Source organism: Conger conger, chromosome 1, assembly GCF_963514075.1.
Source record: "Conger conger chromosome 1, fConCon1.1, whole genome shotgun sequence".
Classification (NCBI taxonomy): domain Eukaryota; kingdom Metazoa; phylum Chordata; class Actinopteri; order Anguilliformes; family Congridae; genus Conger; species Conger conger.
Genome location: NC_083760.1, coordinates 19,776,524 through 19,799,007, shown reverse-complemented (window position 1 = coordinate 19,799,007; position 22,484 = coordinate 19,776,524). Strand labels below are relative to the sequence as shown.

Genomic DNA, 22,484 nt, shown 5'->3' with positions numbered 1-22,484 from the left:
TTTTCAACTTCCTTGACGTTAAGTGCGAGTGCACTTAAATTGGGAGCAAGCAGATGCCAGCTGTTGAAGGTTTCAACCCCCACAATCTTCCCCCCACCGTCTTTCTAAAAATGACACGGTTGGCTTTAAAACCATTCTGCAAACCCCCCCCGCCTCACCCCGACACATGCCTGATCCCACTTAAGGAAAGCCACGCTTGCTGCTGGACACCCCAGTCCAAACTGGTGGCTTTGTCTTTCACCAATTCTTCTATGGACCAGCTGTGCCTGGAGTGCGGAAGCCCGGTGCCGTGATGCTGCTATAAATATGTCCAAATGAGTGTGACTAAATGACAGCCGTGGGATGGATAGAGGACACATGTTGCCTTGGCACTTCCAGGACAAGTCACGCAGACCAAGGCTTCCCCAGATCAGACGAGTGACAGTCCTTCAGCTCTTTTAGGGTGGCATGTACATTACATTAATATACCTGGTGAAAATGATTGCACTTCTGTATCGCACCTGAGTAGTTTTGTATGGAGAATCTCCATATAATTTTGTTTAGGACTAGGCTTAATCTGTCTATGAAACTTGTTTTTTCAGACCACAGTGAGAATGTTGCAGTAAATGTTCCTAAAATATACTTAGTTACCATTTACATTACATGGGAGGTTAGGTTACTTTGTGCGATTAATCTGATATTTGAACATGTCCAGGCTATCTGGTCAAGAATAATTAATGAAAACCGTTAACTCTGCCATTTTGTGCAAGAATTTAAGAATTTACACTTGAATAGTATGAGCCTCAAGCCAATTCTACATCTGGACATTAATCTGCTTCATTTATTATTCACAATTGTAACAATTATCTTCAGTTTACCTTCAATATACTTGATCTGTAGCTAAGTTGGGTCAGTAGAAATTTTGTCTTAAACCTTTTTTGAGATGTAAGATTATAACAAACCAAGCACCATGCTCCATTTAGTTGTGATACTAAAACATCACGTGACATTGAAATCCATATTTATTTTAGTTGGATAATATTAAAACATTGTATTATAGAAAGAATAATATCACCGTCTAGTATGCAACATTATTTCGATTATTTTATTTTATTAAAAGCATACATTAGCTTTTATAATTATTTCTACTTTGTACGGTATTTCATTTTTATATGTGTCTCTTGGTTTATTCGGCAGCATTGTTCAGTTTGTGTGCTTCTCTGCAGGTTGCTGTGTGTATTGTGTGTATATGGCTTGTGTGAGTGTGTGTGTGTGTGTGTGTGTGCATATTCGTGAAGAGTCCCTTTTCAAGTGTGACCACCTGTCTTGTGTTGAGGAATAAATAAATAAACACAGCCCACACCAGCTGTCCCTGGCAGGCTGGTCAGAGGTCAAGGGCACCCACCACTGGCCTCTGTGCGATGGTGACATGCAGGATGCTTCATGTTAACGACTACTACCTCTGAATCGATGCGAAAAAAACTAAAATAAAACTAACCAAACTATCTAAACTATTTGTGCTGAAGAAAGTTAATGTTCCAGCTAAAGGCCATTGTTTTCCCACACAGAATATCTCCATTTTGAATATTTAAAAAAAAACACAATATGTTTATACGATATAGGTTAAGATTAAGGTCCAAGAAGTATAGAATTTTTCTTTTAATCTCGGTGGTGATGTAACTACACAACATGAAATGTTGAGGTGTGGAACGCGTGTATAAATGATGCCGATGGTAATTAGTTTGCAGGCTATATTTCCAAGATGAGTTCACAAAGATTGACTGTAACCACTCGGGTTCTGCTCGCAACCCATTTTCACAAAAATGCATTTAGGATGACGCTTTCTGGTGTTTATCAAAGAACTCGAAGACAGCGTCTTCATTGTTCAGTGACAGGCGGACCAACCCTGCCATGTTGTCTGTTCGTGCATGAAGTAAGTACTCGTGAGTTCGTGTTAACAATGGAGCGGCTGATCTACTAGCCGCGGTTACAATAGAGTTTGTAGGATGGAGCCGGGGCCGTATTATGGGGGACAGTCTCGTCTGCGGCTCGGGTTGGGACCGCAGAGGGGGAGGGTGGTGGGAATTCAAACGCGTCTCCGTTGGGATTGCATAGCGAAGCAGCTGGATTTCTTTAGAAGTGCAGTCGGGGGCTAATTAGAATCCCTTCTCAAAGAAATTGACCACTGAATTGGCACGGAGATTTCAAATTAGACGCGCATTTTTGTTTGTTCGCTTGTTCAAAATACAAATGAACAGAGAAGACCATCGAATGCAGGGCCTATTTGTTATTTATAGTAGGCTACTCTAAATAATATATATATTAAAAGATGTGTAGCTGTGACAAACTCATTTTAAAAGTTTGTTTGAAATTCTGATGGTTTCTCTTTATATTTTGCTTTATAGCCTATTGATGATCAGGTTATAACCATAAATAAATTCTGGAAAAAAAAAGAGAACACCAGTGACTTAGTCCACATCATTTAGCTGAAGTGAGTATGATGTCTGTTCAATTGGCACCAACGCTGGAAAATGTAATGCTATCCGAGGAGAACCTCAGCTACAACCTATTGGTTCAATAGAATATAGACCCACAATAATATTGCAGTTTGTTGTCTGTACACAGTCTTTTCCTTGTCTCTGACATTGGATACACAGCTTGCACTCTCAAAACAGTGGAAACTGTCTTTTAGAATTCTGGCTTCAAACTTTTTTTTTTAATCTAAACATCTATTCTGGCTTTTAAATGTAAGCATTTGCCTTTAAACAAATGTTGATGTGTCAGTAATTTTTAAGCTGAATTTTAAGCCTTAACTTGTAATATTCAAATAATCAAAAGTGAAAATAAATTATATCTTAAATTATTACTTCACACACATTGATTCCCAAAAATGCCAAATGGATCAAATGTAGCTAAATTTTACATTCCCGTTATTCTATATTGAGCAATGTGGCTATGAATAATGTTTGAAGTGTTTTTAGCCAGCCCTGCTGAAATATGGTAAAGATGTAAGAACCTGAAATATTTGGCTTAATTAGCCATTGTACTTTCTATATTGCTGAACACAAGTTAATTACTGAAAGAAATACACGAGTCACAGTCTCTTCTCTTTAATCTATGCAAAAACTAAATGGACAAAAATAGGCCTAGTAAATCAAGATTGTCACATTTCCACAGCACACACACACAAGCACACTCCAAAAGCGCAACAAAAAAACCCCACATGAAAATCAAATAAGCGCCAAAAGACCTAAGCAATGCCATTTCCGCACACCGATTGTCCTCTATAGTCTAAAGCACTAACACTGAAGCATTTGTTTCCTATAAAATAGACCTTTCTTATAAAAAAATTATATTAAATTCTAATGGCACTTCTACAAATTTGATTAAAAAATTTCCCCCATTGACATTTAGTATTATCATTTCATTTTACATGTCAAAATTGTGAGATACAGTAAAATGTTGCACAAGAGACAAAACAATAAATACTTCTCATTATACACAATTTCACAGTCAGGACCTAAACTGTAAATGATGTTCCAGTTTTAATATACCTTTTTTTTTTTTTTTTTTTTACTTTAAAATGATTCAGTATGAATTTATAAAACACATACGCCAGTAAGAGAGGTGGTTGGTGTCCTTTCCCATATTTGCTCCATTCATCTAAAACTCTGTTTTGCAATCAACAGGGATATGCATGCATGTACATTTTCTTTTTTTCCAGCTCGTTGCAGTAAAATGTTGTAAAGGATGACACCAGTTTATCCCCCATTCATAAAGATTCACATTCGACAAAAAAGAGCCTTGATTCTATCCAGCAAATTTTGGCCCATGTTTTCATTCTTTACACAATAGGGACTTTTTAGCCCCTTATTTACCAGTACATTATTTCTGCATTTTCTCATTCTCAGGTGCCAGGAATAGCAAACTAAAAAAGGCCAATTCCAAGTACCTGTGTTTGTGCCTACAAGGTACATGCTGTAAAATACGCCTAAATAAGTCTAAATAAAATTACAATGCTTTAATACATCATAAAATATATTTAAATTCGCTCACTGCCCTGCCCCTGTATTGTTAAACTCACCCATCAGAAAGCAAAACGCAATTGGGGAAAAAGAACAACCAAAACAGCTGTACTTGAGGAAATGTCCCTCCTTTCAAAAGAAGCAAGACAAGAACAGGAAGTACTTTCCTGTGTTCATGTTCAATGAGCGTACAGCATAAACGGGGATATTCAACAGAAATCATGCGATGTAAATATTCAGGAATTACCTAGGGAATTTCAAAGCAGAACTGTGGAAGATGAACAGCTTCCGTGCCAGACAAGGGAACAGCCTGGCGGACTGAGGATTTGCTCCAAGGCACCATTTCTTCTTTTAAGAGAACATGCTCCCACTGTTCAAAATTAGTAATAGAAACCTCTGATGGATGTTTAAACCGTCTCGATCCTATTTGAACTTTATTTCAAAGTTCTTAAATACCAGTTTTACAAAAAACACCACACCAAAATGTTGGTTGAATTTACCCTGACGTCTTCCAGATGTTTTTTTTTTTTTTTTTTTTAAATGAACATAAATGTATGCGTCTATATTTAGGTGAAATGCAAACAGTACAAGAATTTGCGTTCTCCCAAACTTTATCCAACATTCAAAATCCCTAATGTTCAAAGTGCAACTTCACATTTGCGAGTGTGCGATCGTTTCCTTGCAAAGAGCACAATGAAGCACTTATCTTATGCATGCTGGAAATAAGAGAATCCTTTGATGCCCCCAAAACACAATACACCTGTTTACAGTCATCCAGCTCTCCTTTTATAAATACATTTCTTGCATTCCAAAGGGTTAATTTCATGCAAAAAAGTGCAAGGCTCAAGGAGTTCACTCTCAGCAAAGAAAAAGGACACACAATGATCCCTTGAGAAATACCTGGGACAGGAGTACAATACTAGTTTTGTGTGTTTTCTATAGGCATTCTGTACCAGAGTAGTGTGTGTCTCAGTTTCAGATTTTTCAGTTTTACAACCATTTCCTTTGCTGAGGTGGCAGCCAATGCAATGTCCAGTTTATTGTTCTGAAGAGGCAAAGGCTGCATGAGTCTGCTCTGTTTTCTGAGTTAGGAGAATCCCAAACACTGGAGAATAAATCACTTGTTAGCTTGCAGAGAAAAGACAGCCACTGTTAGATATTCTCACCCCAAATATGTGAACAATATTGGGAAACAACAGTCTTATAAATAAAAATAATAATATACTTTAAATATACAAGTAGTTAGAAATAGCAGCCTACGTAATTATGAGTGTCAAAACTAAATTCAGATAAAGGATATATGCATGCCCAAAACAAGTGCTTCTTTGTTTCCTGTGTGGCTAATCTTAAAACATTTTAAGATTGTTGTTCTTTTTCACATGACAACACACTAAAAGACCCAATTCACAGTACAGTAATGGCATTTACAAAGACAAATGAGATATCTGTCCCAATACCATTTTAAAAAGTACCAGCATAATGAGGCATCCACTGTCCTTCAAACAACCATTAGGTTAAAAAAGTTGAGCTCCTGATAATTACACAAAAGAGCTCAACTAAACACCTCCTTTAATGTTAGAAATAAGAAATCAATGTGCTTCAATATTGTGGATAAAATAATACTTATCACACCCTAGTAAACCCTGAACCAAAAAAAATCTAATAAATAATGCTAATCAAGTTTTATCAGGAGAATAAAAACAAATAACTTAGTAATTTTTAGTGATATTTCCAGCCATAGTAAGAATTCACATGTATAGCTCCAGAAAAGATAAACCTAAAAAACAAAACTTGAACAGTACAGACAAAAAAGGCTCAGAAAACTAAACAGCCGTAGGCCATTTTGTGAAGTTTCATTGACAGGCTTAATCTGATGTGTTCAGTAGATTTTTGCAACTGCACAGTACAACACAGAGGATACAAACAGTTTGCAGAGTCATCGCGGGTTAAATTGTAAATGGTCATAAGCCAGACTATTGTTCACAGGTGGCTAAAAAGAGAAAAACATTAAATTAATAAATATGTAAAATGCTACAGAAAGGACTGGCAGGAGATCTTTCTCTTTTCTGTAACACTACACTGAGGAAATGGGTGAGTGTGACAGACAAGGTCCTGTACATATTCTTGAGTGGCCCATGAATAAGTACCCGAGAAGCAGGAAGAGACATGGCTTAGCCTGTATTTTCCTTCTGCTGTAAGCCTAATTCCAGGAAGTGTGGACTTGTACTGTACACACACACACTCTGTTTCCTCCGATTAAGCCCTGAACCACACAGCAGCATGCATTTTTTCGTTGTCACTCCAGTCCATTCTTTCAGGGGAAAAATACATTTACTTCATAATGTGAATAAGGTGGCATCTAAACACTTATTTCCAACCTATACCTTGACTTTTAAAGGTCGTTAAGTAATACAAGGTACTCCTTAGTACTTATGTATTGTAGGTTACTCAGTAGGCATCAGGTATGCAGGCACAGCTTTTCTCTCAGACTTCTTTAAGATTTTAGAATTTTCTTTTAAATGAGAATCACCCCTGAATAAGGTTTTACATCACAACCCTGAATTAAACCCCTCAATACAACTCATACCCAAGCCCCAAGTTGCTTAACTGCACTCTGCCAGATTTCCTTCTCTTCCACGCTCAGTCTTTTTCCAGTATCAAACCCCATGACATTATTTAATATTACTAAGTATTAAACATCTTGTTTGCTTTTCTGGATCTGATATACAGATAAGGAGATCAAAAAGCAAAACGATTCCACTGGTCTGCTTTGTAGAGGCATCAGGTGTGCACTAAAAATAGATATCAGGACTTGGGCAAACTCAGCAGAAGATAGCCATTCCTTTTTGAGTTTTTATCCCGCATTCCTTACACTTCATTCACCAGTCCATAGCACTTCCAAAACACAAATGAAAATGTCAACATTACAGTTACAGACCTCTGTTAAGCTATACAAAGATAATTTACTGCAGCTCTGGAGTTGGCTTCCCATTCAGCAAATGTAATAAAATTTCAGTAGATTCCAAAATAATAAATAAGGCTGAATTTAGAGAATAAAAGTTTGCTACTCATGGACGGATTGTGTTCAGTGTCAGCCATTCCAATATTGCTCATCCAGGCAAAATTTTGTGCTTTTATACACATGAAAGTATTAATTTTTTTTCCAGTGGAAATTGCTTCTTCTTTGAAAGCAGTGCAGTTATAGCGTGTTGAGGGGCACAAGGGCACATTGGATTTTTCTCTCTTCGATGATCCATCCACCCAGCTTCGAAGAAAGCATTACATGATACAGTCTCATACGATGATTTGCACCGAGACTTTTAAGACACGAGTCTTTACAGTACATAAATCCCCTCTCAACAGCACCATACCAAATCACATCTCTCGAGTTGGTTTGCTGTTGCAAAGGAGCTATAAACTGCATTCAAATTACAAAAAAAATCCTTGATGGGTATAGGCAGGCATACCATTCAGAATAGGTAAACCCTGATATACTATGATAATCACATATGTTTATCTACACTTATATACACATGCTGTACACAGTGGTGTCGAGGCTCCGAAAAAGACGCGCTTCCTCTGCCCGTGTCACGACTCATCCGATGGCGAGGGTCTTGACGAGGCCGCAGTGGAACTTGCGGATGTGTCGGTAGAGGTCCCCGGACTGGGTGAAGCGGCGCTCGCACCACTTGCAGGCGTGCGGCTTCTCGCGGGTGTGCACCACGGCGTGCCGGCTGAGGTTGTGCGAGTACTGGAAGCTCTTGCCACACTGGCCGCAGGTGTAGGGCTTCTCACCGGAGTGCGTGCGCTCGTGCCGCTTCAGCGTGTACATGCAGGAGAAGGTCTTGCCGCACTGCGAGCAGGTGGGCACCGAGCCGTCGGGCGACAGCTTGGAGCGCGCGCCGTCCTTCTCGCGGAAGTGCGAGCTGAGGTGGAGCTGCAGCACGTGCGGGCTGGGGAACACCTTGCTGCAGAGCGGGCACACGCACACCTGCTGCCCTGGGGGCAGGAGCACCCCGCTGGAGGTGGAGATGTCCGAGGAGGCCAGGTCGTCCTCCTCTTCCTCTTCGCTGTCGCCCAGCAGTCCTCCTCCTCCTCTTCTTCTTCTTCTGTGGTCCTCGGCCGCTCTGGCCCCCGCTCCGTCCCCTCCCCCCTCCCCCGCCTGCTCCATCAGGTCGTCCTCCTGGGGGAGCAGGGCCGCGGTGGAGCCGTTGTTGCCCGGGAAGAGGGCAGCGAACCCTGTCACCACCGAGCTCCTGGCGCTATTCCCAAAGCGCTGGCTCTCCGGGCTCGTCGGCTCACTGTCCTCCTGCTCTGACAGCAAGTCGTGTTCGTCTTTAACAAGTGGCTCGGTGCCCTGCTGCTGGCTGTCGAGGGCCAGCTGTCCCGAGACGTAGGAGGGGTGTAAGGAATCTCTGCTAGACAGAGGCTTGAAAGACAAATCCAGAGCGCAGTCCGTGTCATCCGAAGCCCGGGACCTCTGGGACAGAGATGCCACGGAACTACTGACATCAGCTTTTGTTTTTCCAGCTGTTCGGATGCAGGACTCGGCCTCCGCTGACACATAATTGACACCTACAAGGTCCGGGGACCTGCCAGGGTGACCGTTTGCCTTCTGCCTGCTCTGTGCGGACCTATCACAATCCGTGACAGCTAGCCTGACTTCGCCGTTGTCTGTGTCAAATTCATCTGCCGGGGGGGGCCTCTGTTGTTGCTGCTGCGACCGGCGCCGCGACGGCTGCTTGCTGTGCTGCTCGCTGTCTGAGGAGCTCTCCCTGTCCAGACAGCCAAGCGCTATCCCCTCGCTAATCTTCTCGTCCAGCAAGCACAGCTCCTTATCTTTCAGCCTGCCTTTGCACACTTTCACAATGTCGTACATGTGAAGGTAGCTGGCAGCGGCCAGGACATCCTCCACTGGCAGGGTGCTGAATTCCAGCTTCCCCTCATACATAAATTCAAGGAGCAGGCTGAAAGCCGGGGCTGTCACAATGTCACTGTTCAGATGCACAACGTCCCTTTTGTCTAGCTGGTCCGTGTAGAAGAGATGGAAGTACATGCTGCAAGAGGCCAGCACAGCCCTGTGCGCTTTGAATCGCGCCTCTCCGACGAGAACAGTGCAGTCGCAGAGGAAACCTTGGTGACGCTGCTGACTCAGACACTGCAGCAACTGGCGGCTATGGTCTGGGAACTCCATTCTTCCTTCATAACCTGATCAAAAACAGGAAAAACTGGATGTTAAACAAACGAAATACGGCCACTCCGGTTGCGAGGGGGCGAGTTAGCAACGCGCAGTGTGTTAGTTGCAACTGCAGACAACAAAGTAAAAACACCTCTTTAATAAAAAGTAGCAAATCACAGAAAATAGGAACGCATTACTACCTATTTTGTAGACAGTTTTGTATATATTTATTAATCTTAAATACAGATTAATGGTTAAATAAGAAGGGGAAAAAAACCTAAACACAACAAGCAACAAAGCAGTTCAACGCGTATTCAACGAAAGGCGAACTTGAAAAAAAAAAAAACTAGACTGCTTTCCAAACAACAAAATGAACTTTAATTTTATTAGGCTAGCACCGACCCAACAATGATCTTCGAAGATCAGATTACAGCGACTTAAGAACAAACATTTCAAATTGTTATTAATTAGCGCTGAATATACTCCAATTCATTAGAATGTTGCCATTCGTGTTTGTAAGGTGCAATTTGTATCCGGTTGAAACAGCAACTTCAACTTGCAAATCTTACCTTTCTCTCCAGCTAGTAACAGCAGTCCGATTAGTTTATCGCTACTTTTTGCGCTTCCCATGGAAATGGTGAACGGTCCGAACAGCAGACACACGCACGCTACCGCACACACAAAACGCGATCGTTACTCTGCTGTTCGTGTCTACCGGACAATTATGTGAAAGCATACATTTAGCAGGCACGCACAAACACACATGGCGATAGACAAAAAAGTAGCCTCGCGAATGCCAGCACTAGTCCAGTGAGCAAGGTTAAGAGAAAAGCAAGGGGAGTAAACTGGAGTGCTCTGTTTGCTAATTACACTGCAAGCTGTGGAGTCAGCTGCTCTGACATCACCGCAATGGAAACGCTACCTCCAGCTGTGCTCCTCTTAATGCCATATGTTACTCCAAATCGAGCTACCAACAAACCCGCAGCTTGTTTCCTTTAAAGTTCCAGTACCCCATTTATAGGCACAAGAGAAAACTAAAGACTTTATTTTGCGTAGCCTGTACCCACCTTCAATAACAAACGTCACTACAATTCTAATTGACTTTTACCAAACATAGGCTTTTGTCCCCCCCATCTTCTCACTCTGACACTGTGGTTGTACATTTCGTTGAAGGAAGAAAATAACATTGGCTAAAGGAAGCCTCCAGTAGGCTATCTAGCAATAGTTTCGGAGCTATAGCTTTTAACTTAAGTTATGATTGCGATTCCCACCATACTCGATAGATTAAGTTTCGGCGTCCAATTATTAACTTGTGAGGAGAACGTATGACTCAGTGTATAAGTTAGCAGACATAAGTGAAAAGCGACATATCCCAGGCTACTCAAACTCCAGCGATCGGAGAGACATGAACGCAAAGGAACTCCGCAACTGCTGCTGCCCGAGCCAGCACTACACTGCACAGTGGCAAGGTAATCTACGAAGTTTCGCTTACGGTTCTTGTTGTTTTGGCCGTATACTCACAAGTGTCTGCCAAGCCGAATGGTCGTACGAGCCTCAGTATTTGTTTAAATGCCTTTTCTTCCTTCCATGATGTATAGCCAGATGTTAGCGTCTCCTGTCGTTTCTTGTGTCAATTCGTCCCTGGCAGCCTAGCAGCGCCCTGTGGTGTGTTAGTCAAGCAGGTTGTTAATGGTCCAGTCTCGCGATAACGCCTACCACAATAGGTACTGTACTACTGAATAACATCACACAGTGGCAGTAAGTAGCAACCTTCTCTCGGAGAGCCACTGCATAGATAAGGATCGCCCTCTTATTCAGCTCATGTGCCTATCAGTTTACAGATGTAAAACAATGTGATTCTTTAGAATTAAGAACGTACGTGAATGCAATATGAAGATTCTTAGGTTACTTCATAGTAAGACCCACAGATGGAAAAAAGTTGTGAAAAATACATAAATTGTCATATATAACACGCTTTTTCAATTTATTCACAATGAGGAAACAAAAGGCTCATGAAGAGGGTGTAGCATTTATGACCAGGCAGGAGTATCTCAGCCACATGTTCCCTGGTATTTTTTTTAAAGAGGGGCTGAAAAGGATGCTATCCTGGAAAGGGCACCCCTGGGTCATTTGTGCTTTGTGTGGCAGGGGTCACCCAGTGATCAAAGGTCTATTAGAATGTGTCCTCTGTGAGGATCTGGGAGTTCCTTCCTGCTCCTGTCCAGGTGTTGACATAACTGACTTGTCTCATGATACCCCCAATCACCACCTCCACCAACACTGCCACGCACATCCAGATAACACATTTGGGAAGGTTCCTTCTCCGTACGGTGTCAGATTTTTAGTTGCGTTCAGAGATGAAAGCTTTGAATATGTATTATATGTTGCAAATATGTGTTTGGACACACAATACTCACCCTGACAGCAATAAAATGTCCCCATTCAGTGTGGCTGCCTCCCTTCCCTCTTTATGAAAGAGATATCTTGCCACACCAATACTCTCACTGCATACTTTTTTCAATGGGCCCTTACATGTATAACTTGCGATTTTCTCATCACACTTTTTATCATTCACTTTTACTTCTCTATAGTGGCTACTGTATTCTGGGTTTGGGGTATCGAGATCTTCACTATTCAGCATAGATGACTAATCCATCACTTGGGTGGGATACTTGGGTCCTAACTATTCATTAACTTTGTTTTTGTTGCCCTGTGGTGGCCGAAGCCCCCAAGCTAAGTCACCAAAGTACTTCATAATAGTCTCAAGACCCCCGTTGTCACTCAAATAAGAGAAAAAAAAATGTGGGGAAAGGTGGCAAACTCAGAGAATTGATGGTGTTGCCTACCTGGTGATTGCTATGTTGAAATATACTACATAGTTGTCAACAGGAATTTGTGAAACAATGTTTGCATAACTATTGTTTTAATGCCACCTCTGGCCAACTTTAATGCTATCTCATTAAAAAATGATACCTAAAATAAGCCTGTTTTCGTCTTGCTTTCTGCAAAGATTTGCTGATCAAAGATAATTGGCAGTATGAACTTGAAGCTAATAGAACATTTTGACAAGATTATGGCCTTGTGTGCCCTTGCCAATTTACTCCTGCTGTGCATTGATAATTAATGGACAACAGCTTCACCTTCTGAGCTGCTATGTGAGCTTGGTAACCTGAATGATGAGCAATTATCACAGAAATAGCAGCAACTGATTTGTATTTTAATTTCTAGTCCCTTCAGTGTAAGTTTTGAATCATTATCTCCCCAGCTGTTGATATGAAAGATTATATAAATTCATATAAAAAGATATCAAAGTAAATAGTTATTGACCTTATATTGGAGAACATAGTGAGTTCATTAGTGAAGAATAATCTCACCAAGGGGAAAGAATACTTTATAAAGGTATACAAAGTATACATTTTCCTACTGTGTTGAAAAAGTAATTTTCAGAACAAAACAAATAATCTCTACTGAAGAAAAAAGTATTTGACCTTGCTAAAGTAGCTGCAAAAGTATATGTCAATTCATTGTTTGGAAAATGATAAAACCAAAAAAAATCAAAGCTATACAGATGTTGGCAGCTGGTATGTTTCCAGTGCTCCAAAGCTTAACAAGCATAAACTATCTTTATAGGAGATACAAAGTTGTTCACTCATGCTGACGCACATGAAAACACATTCATTTTAGATGCCTAGACCCCGCTGAGTTAGGAACTTTGGATTACAGCTGCTGCTCTTTTGTACCCTCCCCCTCTCACAACCTCTCCCCCAACTGCTTGGGTCACCTCTGCCTCGTGTTCCAGCTGTCGCGTCTTTTGAAGATGCCATTTGTGGCTAACATTTTCCACCCCCGAGACATAAAGAAGAGCTGGAAAACTGATGGGAGGTGGCTGGGGTCAAACAGGGCCTGCTGGTGAAAATTCCAGTTACTGCTTTTTTTTTGTATCATTGACATTAAATCCATAATCAGCATGCATCTTCTTCTAATCTTTGTATTGACTTCTCTGTGTGAGAAGTACAGAGCAGATTGCCCATTTCACTGTTTTTACCCTCTGTTTGGCAAATACAATGTGTCTTGCATATTTATAATCGACATTTACATATCAAGACAGAATACATATATATGTGTGTGTGTGTGTGTGTGTGTGTGTGTGTGTGTGTTTGTTTGTTTGTTTGTTTGTGGCAAAATGCAAAAATATTGCAACATTTGTGTTTTGACTCTGTACTCCAACACATTGGATTCAAAATATAACAATGAATATGAGGATGATCAGCTTTACTTATTTTTGTTTTGAGGGTACCTACATCCATATTCGGTGACCCATGTGGGAATTACAAATTACAAATTTTTGTTCATAGTCCCCCATTTTAGGGGAGAAAAAGTAATTGGACAATTGGCTGATCAACTGTTTCTTGGCCAGCTGAGTGTCTTTGCTTCATTACAAGAAAGCTAACAAAATATGTCTGGAGTTGATTCTAGATGTGGAATTTGCATTTGGAGTCTCTTGCTGTTGTGTCGCAACATGAGGACAAAATAAGTGTCAATGCCAGTACAGAATGCCATCGGGAGGCTGGAAAATCAGAATAAATTGATCAGAAACATGATACATATTATATCTGAGCCACAGCAACAAACATTGATTTTAATTATAGTCACATAAGTGAGAGACATAATTAAATTGTCTGGATCTCAGTTATTTAATTGTTTTAATTTGTACAGTACTGTGCAAAAATCTTTGGCACCCTAGATCCAGTGTCTTAGATATTTAATCTAATATTTAATTTTGTGAGCTCTTTTGAGATTTCCAAACATTAAATTTCCAAAAAATGAAATGACTGTGATATTTTTGCATTTCAATAAATAATGTAACATATTAAGTAATAGACTACTTGATCAAGGTTGCCTGGATAGTCAGCAAGCAAGACAGTCTGCAGAAAACCTGTGGAAAGTTCTCCAATATGTTTGGTACAACCAACCAGGTCATTTAATTATAAAACTGCAGAGCAGTGTCCCGGATACAAGAGAATTGATGCGGTTTTAAAGGGGTGGTCACAAAAAATATTGATTTGATTTCAATCTTAAGCGTTCACTGCTCTTTATAGTACATATTAAAGTACATGTTAAACTGTTGATTTTATTATTTTTGAAAGCATCTCTGCTTTACAGATTTTTTTATATGACCCTAAGACTTTTGCACAGTACTGTATAGCATATAGAAAATAGGATTAAGTATTTTCTTACAAAATACATTTTTTACATCCAGTATATTTCATCCTGGTGGTGCATTGCAGGCTCTTGACTGCTCCTCCTCTGCATGCCTACTAGTACTACTTTCAATAACAGCATGGTACTTACAGTATAGGCAATAAGGTCAATGGAAAATAAAATAAAGTTCTTGTGTATTTAATAGTCACAATTTTCAATGAATTGACACAAATGCATGCGCTTATTAACTTGTGTATTAAGGGTATATAGTTCCAGTCATAACAAAATATAGTTGTGTAAAGTTTTTGTGCAGTACTGCAACATTCTCCACTTACTGTGACTATGCATTCTTTCATTATGGGGTCCATTGAGAAGTGGCACCATGTCAGGTCAGTCAGAGCATAAAGAATTATCCTCATAATGATTTTGCTTGGTTTTTTAGGTAATAGATTTATGGTGCCCCGATGACTTTACGTTTGGTTCATCTGTCACCAGTTCGGTATTTTTAGATGGCATGCACTCAGCTGAGAACTGTAATTGCACAAATTGTACTTTATGTACCTGATTGATGTGTTACTGTTGTATATTGTCCATCTTTCTCTTTTAAATCAAGCCCTTTGACTTTTCTCCTCTTTGCTACAGCAAGACGTTTCCGCTGTAGGGTTTGTTGCACAATGTGGTCTGCAGTTGTCATGAAACCAGAAGGAATAATGAGTTGTATGGTGTTAAACGGATTCGAGAGGTGTGCTTTGTTTGTTTTTATAGACTCACTGGCACTCAGCACATCACACAGTGGGGTATCTGAGTGTGACATGGCACCAACTGCTTCTGTTTTTGTTGATTCTGCCTGTACCAAGCATGTTCGGAATCATTGAAATGGACCCAAAGATGACTTTGATGTTTTAAAATGTGCCAGGATAATGGAAAAAGCTAGCAGTGTTCAGAATAATACTTTCTGAATAATAACTTTTGGATGCACGCTTGCAAGCATAGAACCTTGGCACCCAGTCAAATTTCAACCATTCTTTGAATGCTCAGAGAGTTGTTGATTTAATAATGATACAAAGCAAAGAAACCATAAAACATAGCAAGATGTGTTATTTTTATCTTTGTTCTCCATACATTACAGCCTGATATCATTTATTATAGATGTTTCCTTATTTAATTAATGAAAGGAAAACAAACAATTGCAGTAAACAATGTCTAATGAACAACTTGGTAAAATATGTCAGTAGCTGTTATCAAATTATTAATTATAGCTTACAGGTTTTTAGGATTTTGCAATGAGAAAAACAGTCTGACCTTATTGAAGTTTGTCCAAGTTTGCGCTGGAATTTTCTGTACTTTCATAGCCAGCAGAAGGACATGATGTCATTGAACATTTGAGGATCTGAGGGCCACAGGAGTGAAGAAATACAGAAATACAGTGGTCTCCAGAATTATTGACACCCTTAACCAAAATTTTGAAAATAAACAAACATACGGGAAAATAATTTTCCCGTATGTATTCTTCAAGGGTTCCGATTATATCTGTATGTTTACACTAGGGCTCCGAACTGTTCTGTCCTCTCAGGTCCTCTTCGCACTTGTACTTGTGTTTGATCTGCACTTCGTTGTACGTCGCTCTGGATAAGAGAGTCTGCTAAATGCCATGTAATGTAATGTAATGTAATGTTATATACTTTTATTTCAATACTCTCATGTTTGAATGTTTTTTATTTCGTAATCTAACTTTTTTTCTGAAGAACACAGGTGCCAAAATTATTGCCACCCCTAACAATTATTGTAAATAAAATGAAATTGGCAGTACCATTTTACTTAAATTACTTAAGCTTAGTCTGAAGGAAGTATGTTGTGTCATTCCATCACTTCCTGTTTCACTAAAGTGAATAAGTGTAAAAATGAGGTAACAAGCAAATTCCCTTTGTCAACCATCAGTGTGGGAAAAGCCAAAGAACTGTCCATTCAGAAGACACAGATGTTATTGACCATCCCACATCAGGTAATGGGTTTAAAAAAAACAAAATATAAATGGTTGAACATACCGTCAAATACTGTAAGGGCAATAATATAAAGGCATAAAACATATGGAATGATTGGAAAATTGACAGGAAGAGGATGCAAGTGCTAATTCTGGAATTTGTTGCTAAACTGACCAGGCCCCCATACTGTTCAGTTTTCGCACTCCCAAGTCAGATTTGACAGCTGTTTATTTATTTTCATTGTGATACCAGGCCCAAGCCTCTTGTCTGTGCACTTAAAGCTTGGGTGATAAATACATATTCTCAGTTGCAAAACACCTTCTTGTTTCAGATGGATGGATTGGATTCCTTGTGTTTTCACAAGGTTCAAAATTGAAAGAAAGGTCTTTCTTTACTTTCACAGTATAGGTTGCACTAATGTTTGGAAGCATTCAATTTGTGAAACCATGATGAAAAAATATTTTTAAGTGTTCTATTTTTGTATGGCAGAAAATGAAACAGCTGAAATGGCAGCAATGAAATCCTGGGTCAGACCAGCTGCAAGCCCCTGGTTTCCCTGGCAGCAGGCATCCGGTGGCGGAGGTGAGTGTGTTTGGGGGTTACAGAAAGCGGCTGTTGTGCCCAGGGACCAGGAACTGGCTCTCCCAAGAGGGGCTCAGTATGCAGATGAGCTCTGGGATTTCTCAGAGAGAGTGTGAGAGAGAAAGAGAATGTGTGTGTGTGTGTGTGTGTGTGTGTGTGTGTGTGTGTGTGGGTGTGTGGGTGGGTGGGGGGGTAGGGGGGTGGGCACTTGTAAAAAGTTGTTCAAAAAGTAAGCTTGGAAGGAAACTGCAGAACAACAACATACAAACTGTGTCTTTCAAAAGACCTACATCAAAGAACTTATGAATTCTGTTCTTCCGCCAATAGTGAGGCCGTTATAGTGTCAGCAAGTGTTCCTTCTTTGTCATCATAATCACAATTTTTTTTACCCTCTTATGTCCTCAGATTTAAAGAAGATATAATTGCCCTTGTCCATCTTAACAATGTCGATGAGACTTTCCAAACGTAAAATGCATAGAGTCTTGACTTCTTCTCATTCACATACTTCATGTTTATATGTTGGGGGGGGGGGGGGATACCAAATACCATTTCCTGGAAATGCATTCGACCTCCCTGCAGTCATCAATGGTATTCTCCCCTGGCCCACCCCTGCTAGGGCCCTGTTTTGAGACATAGACAAAAGGCTGGCATTCCAGTACAGCCAGGCCAGAGTGTGTCTGCCCCAGGCATTCCTCTAGCCTCTAGGCTTCCAATTCCACTCATCTGTGGGGTGGATTAGAGCTTCTACCAATTATTCTTTCACAGTGTAGGTGTAGCGGTTGTTGTTGCTGTTGTTATTTAGCAGTGTTCTCAGGAGACAGTCAAATAATTCATTTCTTACAAGTAAAGAAATATATTTGCTGCAGGGCTTCATAACAGCTGCTGTTTGTTTTTACTAACACTATTCCTCCAAAAGAAACATCTTACTCTCAAAGAATTTGACTAAATCTAAAGCAATTATGGATACAATTTTAGGTTTTAAGGAGGAGTTCCACAGCACAGAAACTATATTGCTTAATGTTTTTTTAAACACGTACAGACCAACAGAAATGCACAAACTAGTGTAGAGAAACTATAATACATTGTATTTTTCCAGTCTTTTGAGTAACTTGGAAAACTGCAATTTTCTCTGTGTTCATTGGAATGGTCAAATTAATCAAAGTGCGTCCCTTTGTTCCTCAGATACATTACCTACTGTAGTGTGAATCTACCTTTTTTCAAAAGCTAACAATGGGTTTGCTTTTAATATTTTAACATTTTTACATGGGGGGGCTTGGGGGGAAATAATTTAAGAACTCCATTCCCTGGTGCAAAATCCAGCTATAACCAGCTGGTTAAGCTGGTCTAACTGGTCAAACAGCTGTTTCAAAATCTAGCTTGAGATTTTTCTTTTTTCAGCCAGGCTGCATTTTAAATGGTAGATTTACTATCTGTCTCTTTGTTATTCTGAAATAAGAAGACATACACAGCATGGATGTGTTGATACTTAGTGTTTCTGCATTTATTTCACAGGTGTGCACTACCCTTTTCTGCTTAAATGAATATGATCGATTAAGCTAACGTCATATTATTCTATGAGATGTTGAGCAGTCCTATGGGGACTTATGCCGGTAGTCATAATTTGAAAGAGAGAGAACGAGATGGATAGATATATATATATATATATATATAGAGAGAGAGAGAGATAGGGAGAGAGAGAGACAGAGAGAGAGAGATGATTTCTGCTGAGCTGGCAACAGCTTCCGCGTGGATCATGCAAACACAATCCCTGTACTAAAATGTGTTAAGCATCTATGCAATTTATGTTTATTGCCCTTATATATATATTTTTTGATATTAAAACATATTGTGCTGGAACAGAGTTTATACACTATGGGCCAGTTACACAGACAGAGGTGAATTTTAATCCGAGAATAAATATAGATTTATGCAGAGAATCTCCATTCAATATAATCTGTGTCTGTGAAACTGGCTCTATCATATACATACTATATATCCAGATGACATAGTCTGTGTAGGAATAAAACTTTTGGAACTTTTGTTAATATTGCATGTTTTACACATTTTTGTGTTAATCCATTTGATACAATTCCTATGTAAATATAATTGACACACTGACCATGTTAAAATGGACATCATATGTGTTAAACATAAACATTTGTGTTTAAGAATTTGGCATGGCATGGCATCTAACTGCATTAAATATCAAATTTGCTGGATGGCATGAATATTACATGATTGTATGTGAATATTAACAGAAAAATGGGTAAAGCAAAACTGCAAATATTTAGTTGGTGAGCTTTTTCAAGCGTATTCTTCTGTACATGGGAATAAACTGCCCTCAAAGTGATACTTTTCTTCAGTAACTAAGTAACTAACTGGCAGACTAGCTTAGTCCCTTTGATTGCAGTTTGTTTTACTTTGACACTAATTTCAGAACCTTGAGGTGATTTTTAAAAAGTGTAAACACAAAACTCAAAATGGATAATCAAAATCATTTTTCAAAACTTTAAACACTTTTTCCAATTGCTTAACTATAAACTGAAAATAATTTATTTGCTGACCCTATTCACTTATTCACAATGACACAGCTTAACATCAAAGTATTAGCATTTAAAAATTAAATACACATATTACATACGATACGACTGTCTTTCCATTCATTATGATGTATCTATCAATTAATCCAACTACTCACAATGATAAATAACTGTAACATAACTCCTAATGCATAGTTTTATGGAAACTGATTACTGTAAACATTCCACGTTTAGATCATGAATGTTTTAGGATAAAGTAAACTTTTCACATCAATTTTACCACATTAGCATTGCATGTAATATCACCATCCTTTACCATTTCTGACAATTTTGAGTCTTGTGTCTAAGATTTTGATCATTGAGCACAAACTTGTGAGATTAGCGCATTGTAAAATATATACTTTTGAGATCAGTTTAATAATCCATTTTCCCATGCAGTGGTCTGATAACAAAGTACAAAGTACAAAGTACCAAGTAAACCTGTACATACCCTAGGCTACGTCCAGATAGATTCAGACAGATGAGGCTGTGGAAGGCAATGGTAGCTTCTTTCTGTGTTATGGTTTTAGACATCTCTTGAGATGGCGATTGTGGCTACTTTTAATGCTCCTCCCATGGGTTCATATGTAGTGGGGTTATGATTAACCCTGCCTGAATAAGGTCCAGGACTAAGAGCTGGTGACAACTTGTAGTATGCCTGTCCACAGAGTGAAAGGGCCAAGTAAAGAGGCAGAGGTGCTATCAGGGATTAAGTTTAGGAGATTCCTCGGTAGACTGGCATGAATAGGACAGACTATAGAAAGGCAAACAGGGGACCAGGATGAAGAGAAAACAGCCCTGTTTATAGTTCGCTAACAATGAGGGGAAAGTTGAACAATGGCAAAGTGATGAGGGGGGAGCTCAGTAAGTATTTCATCAAGAGAAAATTACTGCCAGCAGCCATCATGCTAAGATATATTACACAATTCTTGGATGAAATTCAGCCAAAAACAATGGTGTTGACACAGTTTACTGTACTAATATTTGTAATTGCTCAATAAATAGATTTTAGGGGCTTTAATATGTGTGCTACTGTGTCAACATGATAAAGGTATTTGTGCTTGATATTATAATATATAATCATTCTAATTATAATCATTTTACTATTAGTCACAAACACATACCTGCACACACACAAAATACTCTTGTGTCGAATGGGTTTCAATAATATCCTAACAATCAGTTGTGTGACATGGTTTAAGCTTTTGCACTTTTAATATATATTGTGTATAATAAGCTATTTTGATCAATTTCAGTCTTCAAATTAAATTCCAATTTAATTGAATTTACTTTTCAGTTTACTTTACTGTTACAATGTTCCATTACATAAGTTGTTCTATATTGTAAACAATTACATAAAAAGATCAAATTAAAGACTCAGGTGAATGAATAGGCTCCTAGTTAGATTGTTGAAAAGATGTTTTCTTTAAACTTATGAACACAATAGCTTGTAATTGTTTGTAATACAGCCCAGTAAGCACAATGAGAACATGGAATTTTTACTCATCATTCATTATTCACCATAATGTGATTTATGAGGCTAAATAATCCCTCTAAACAAAAAAACAAAAAAAATAACAGCATATCAAAATGTTGGGATTGCACTTGGAAAACAAAAACCAGCATCCAAAGGGGGTCCTCCAAGTCATTAAATGCCATTTGTATTTAAAATCAAAACATTTTCTATAATCCACATGGAAGTTCGCTTCTTCACTGCTGTTTGTCGGCCTCTGCTAATTACATAATATAGCAATAATAAAGATTTGCTGTAATATTGGAAAAGGAATGCTGTGTTTTGAGTTGAACAATTTTCATCAGTTGTATCAAACCTCAGTTCTGGGTAGCCAGAGTCCATGCTATTTTTTGCCATTTCCTCTCAATCAGCAGACCTTTGAGCCAATCAATAAATTAAATTAGCCACCGAAGTGCAGGAATACATAAAAACCAGCAGACACTGTAGCCCCCATGATTCAATTTGAAATCCCTGGTTTACACATTCAAGCCAAGACTGTGTGAGCAGGACATCACTAAATTCAAAAGCAACGCACCACTGGCTACAGCTATAGCTGAAAACATACTAAGGTTACTGTGAAGAAAAACTAATTCATAGTCAAGCTATAGGCTACAATGTCAGGTGCTACAATGCAGGTGACTGCAATGGTTTATTAAATGTGTGTAGGCTTCTCATTTGTGACATAAGCATAAACAAATCCAGATATCCAGACCGTTTCATTGTTGAAACGGCCGATTCAGAAAATGTTCAGACCCCTTCACTTTTTGTACACTGTGTTGTAGATTTAATTTTGAATGGATAAAATTTGAATTTTTATTAATAATTGATAATGACAAAATGTTTAGAAATTCTATCCATTTTATTAAAAATCAAAAACTGGAATCTCAGTTTATACAAGTATTCAGACCAGTAATTTGTAGAAGCCCCTTTACAGTTTCAAGTCTTCTTGGCTAAGTCTCTACAAGCTTTGCACACCTGGATTTGGGTAGTTTATCCCATTCTTTCCGGCAGATCCTCTCAAGCTCTGTCAGATTAGATGGGAAGTGTTTGTGAACTGCCATCTTCAGGTCTCTCCACAGATGTTGTATGGGGTTTTAATTTTAGTCTACCTGTCCCTGCTGCTGAGAAGCACCCCCATAGCATGATGCTGCAACCACCACCATATGGATGGTATTTGCCAGGTGATGAGTAGTGCCTGTTGTTTGCCAGACATAATGCTTGAAGTTCTGCATAAAGAGTTACATTTTTGTCTCAGAGTATTTTTCCTCATGTGCTTCAAATGTTGTTTGGCAAACTTCAAGCTGTCATAGGCCTTTTACTCCAGAGTGGCTTCAGTTTAGCCACTCTACCATAAAAGCCTGATTGATAGAGTGCTGTGGAGATGGTCATCCTTCCAGCAGGTTCTCCCATCTCTGCATAGGGCTCCCTGACCAAGGCCCTTCT

At 39.2% G+C, this 22,484-nt stretch overlaps 1 protein-coding gene across 3 annotated transcripts; it reads right to left on the bottom strand.

Annotated features, from left to right (window-relative positions):
- Positions 1-3,073: 3,073 nt before the first annotated feature.
- zbtb42 (zinc finger and BTB domain containing 42) lies at positions 3,074-10,847 on the bottom strand. 3 transcript variants are annotated; one of them, XM_061235758.1, is made up of 2 exons: positions 10,705-10,847; positions 3,074-9,212 (listed from the first exon to the last, which is right to left on the bottom strand). In XM_061235758.1, exon 2 carries the CDS (start codon positions 9,196-9,198, stop codon positions 7,600-7,602), a length of 1,599 nt encoding a protein of 532 aa, XP_061091742.1. In that variant the 5' UTR covers positions 9,199-9,212; positions 10,705-10,847; the 3' UTR covers positions 3,074-7,599. The 3 variants fall into 3 exon arrangements, with proteins under 3 accessions (XP_061091742.1, XP_061091658.1, XP_061091826.1); XM_061235674.1 differs by lacking the exon at positions 10,705-10,847 and adding an exon at positions 9,753-9,979; XM_061235842.1 differs by lacking the exon at positions 10,705-10,847 and adding an exon at positions 9,753-9,811 and having other exon boundaries at positions 3,074-9,232.
- Between the last annotated feature and the right edge of the window lie 11,637 nt (positions 10,848-22,484).

Bases quoted from the DNA above. Each gene is read 5' to 3' on its own strand.
- zbtb42 (XM_061235674.1), bottom strand. From the start codon at position 9,813: ATGGGAAGCGCAAAAAGTAGCGATAAACTAATCGGACTGCTGTTACTA. The intron at 9,213-9,752 runs GTAAGATTTGCA...GTTTTTGATCAG, and splicing joins GTTACTAGCTGGAGAGAAAG to GTTATGAAGGAAGAATGGAG.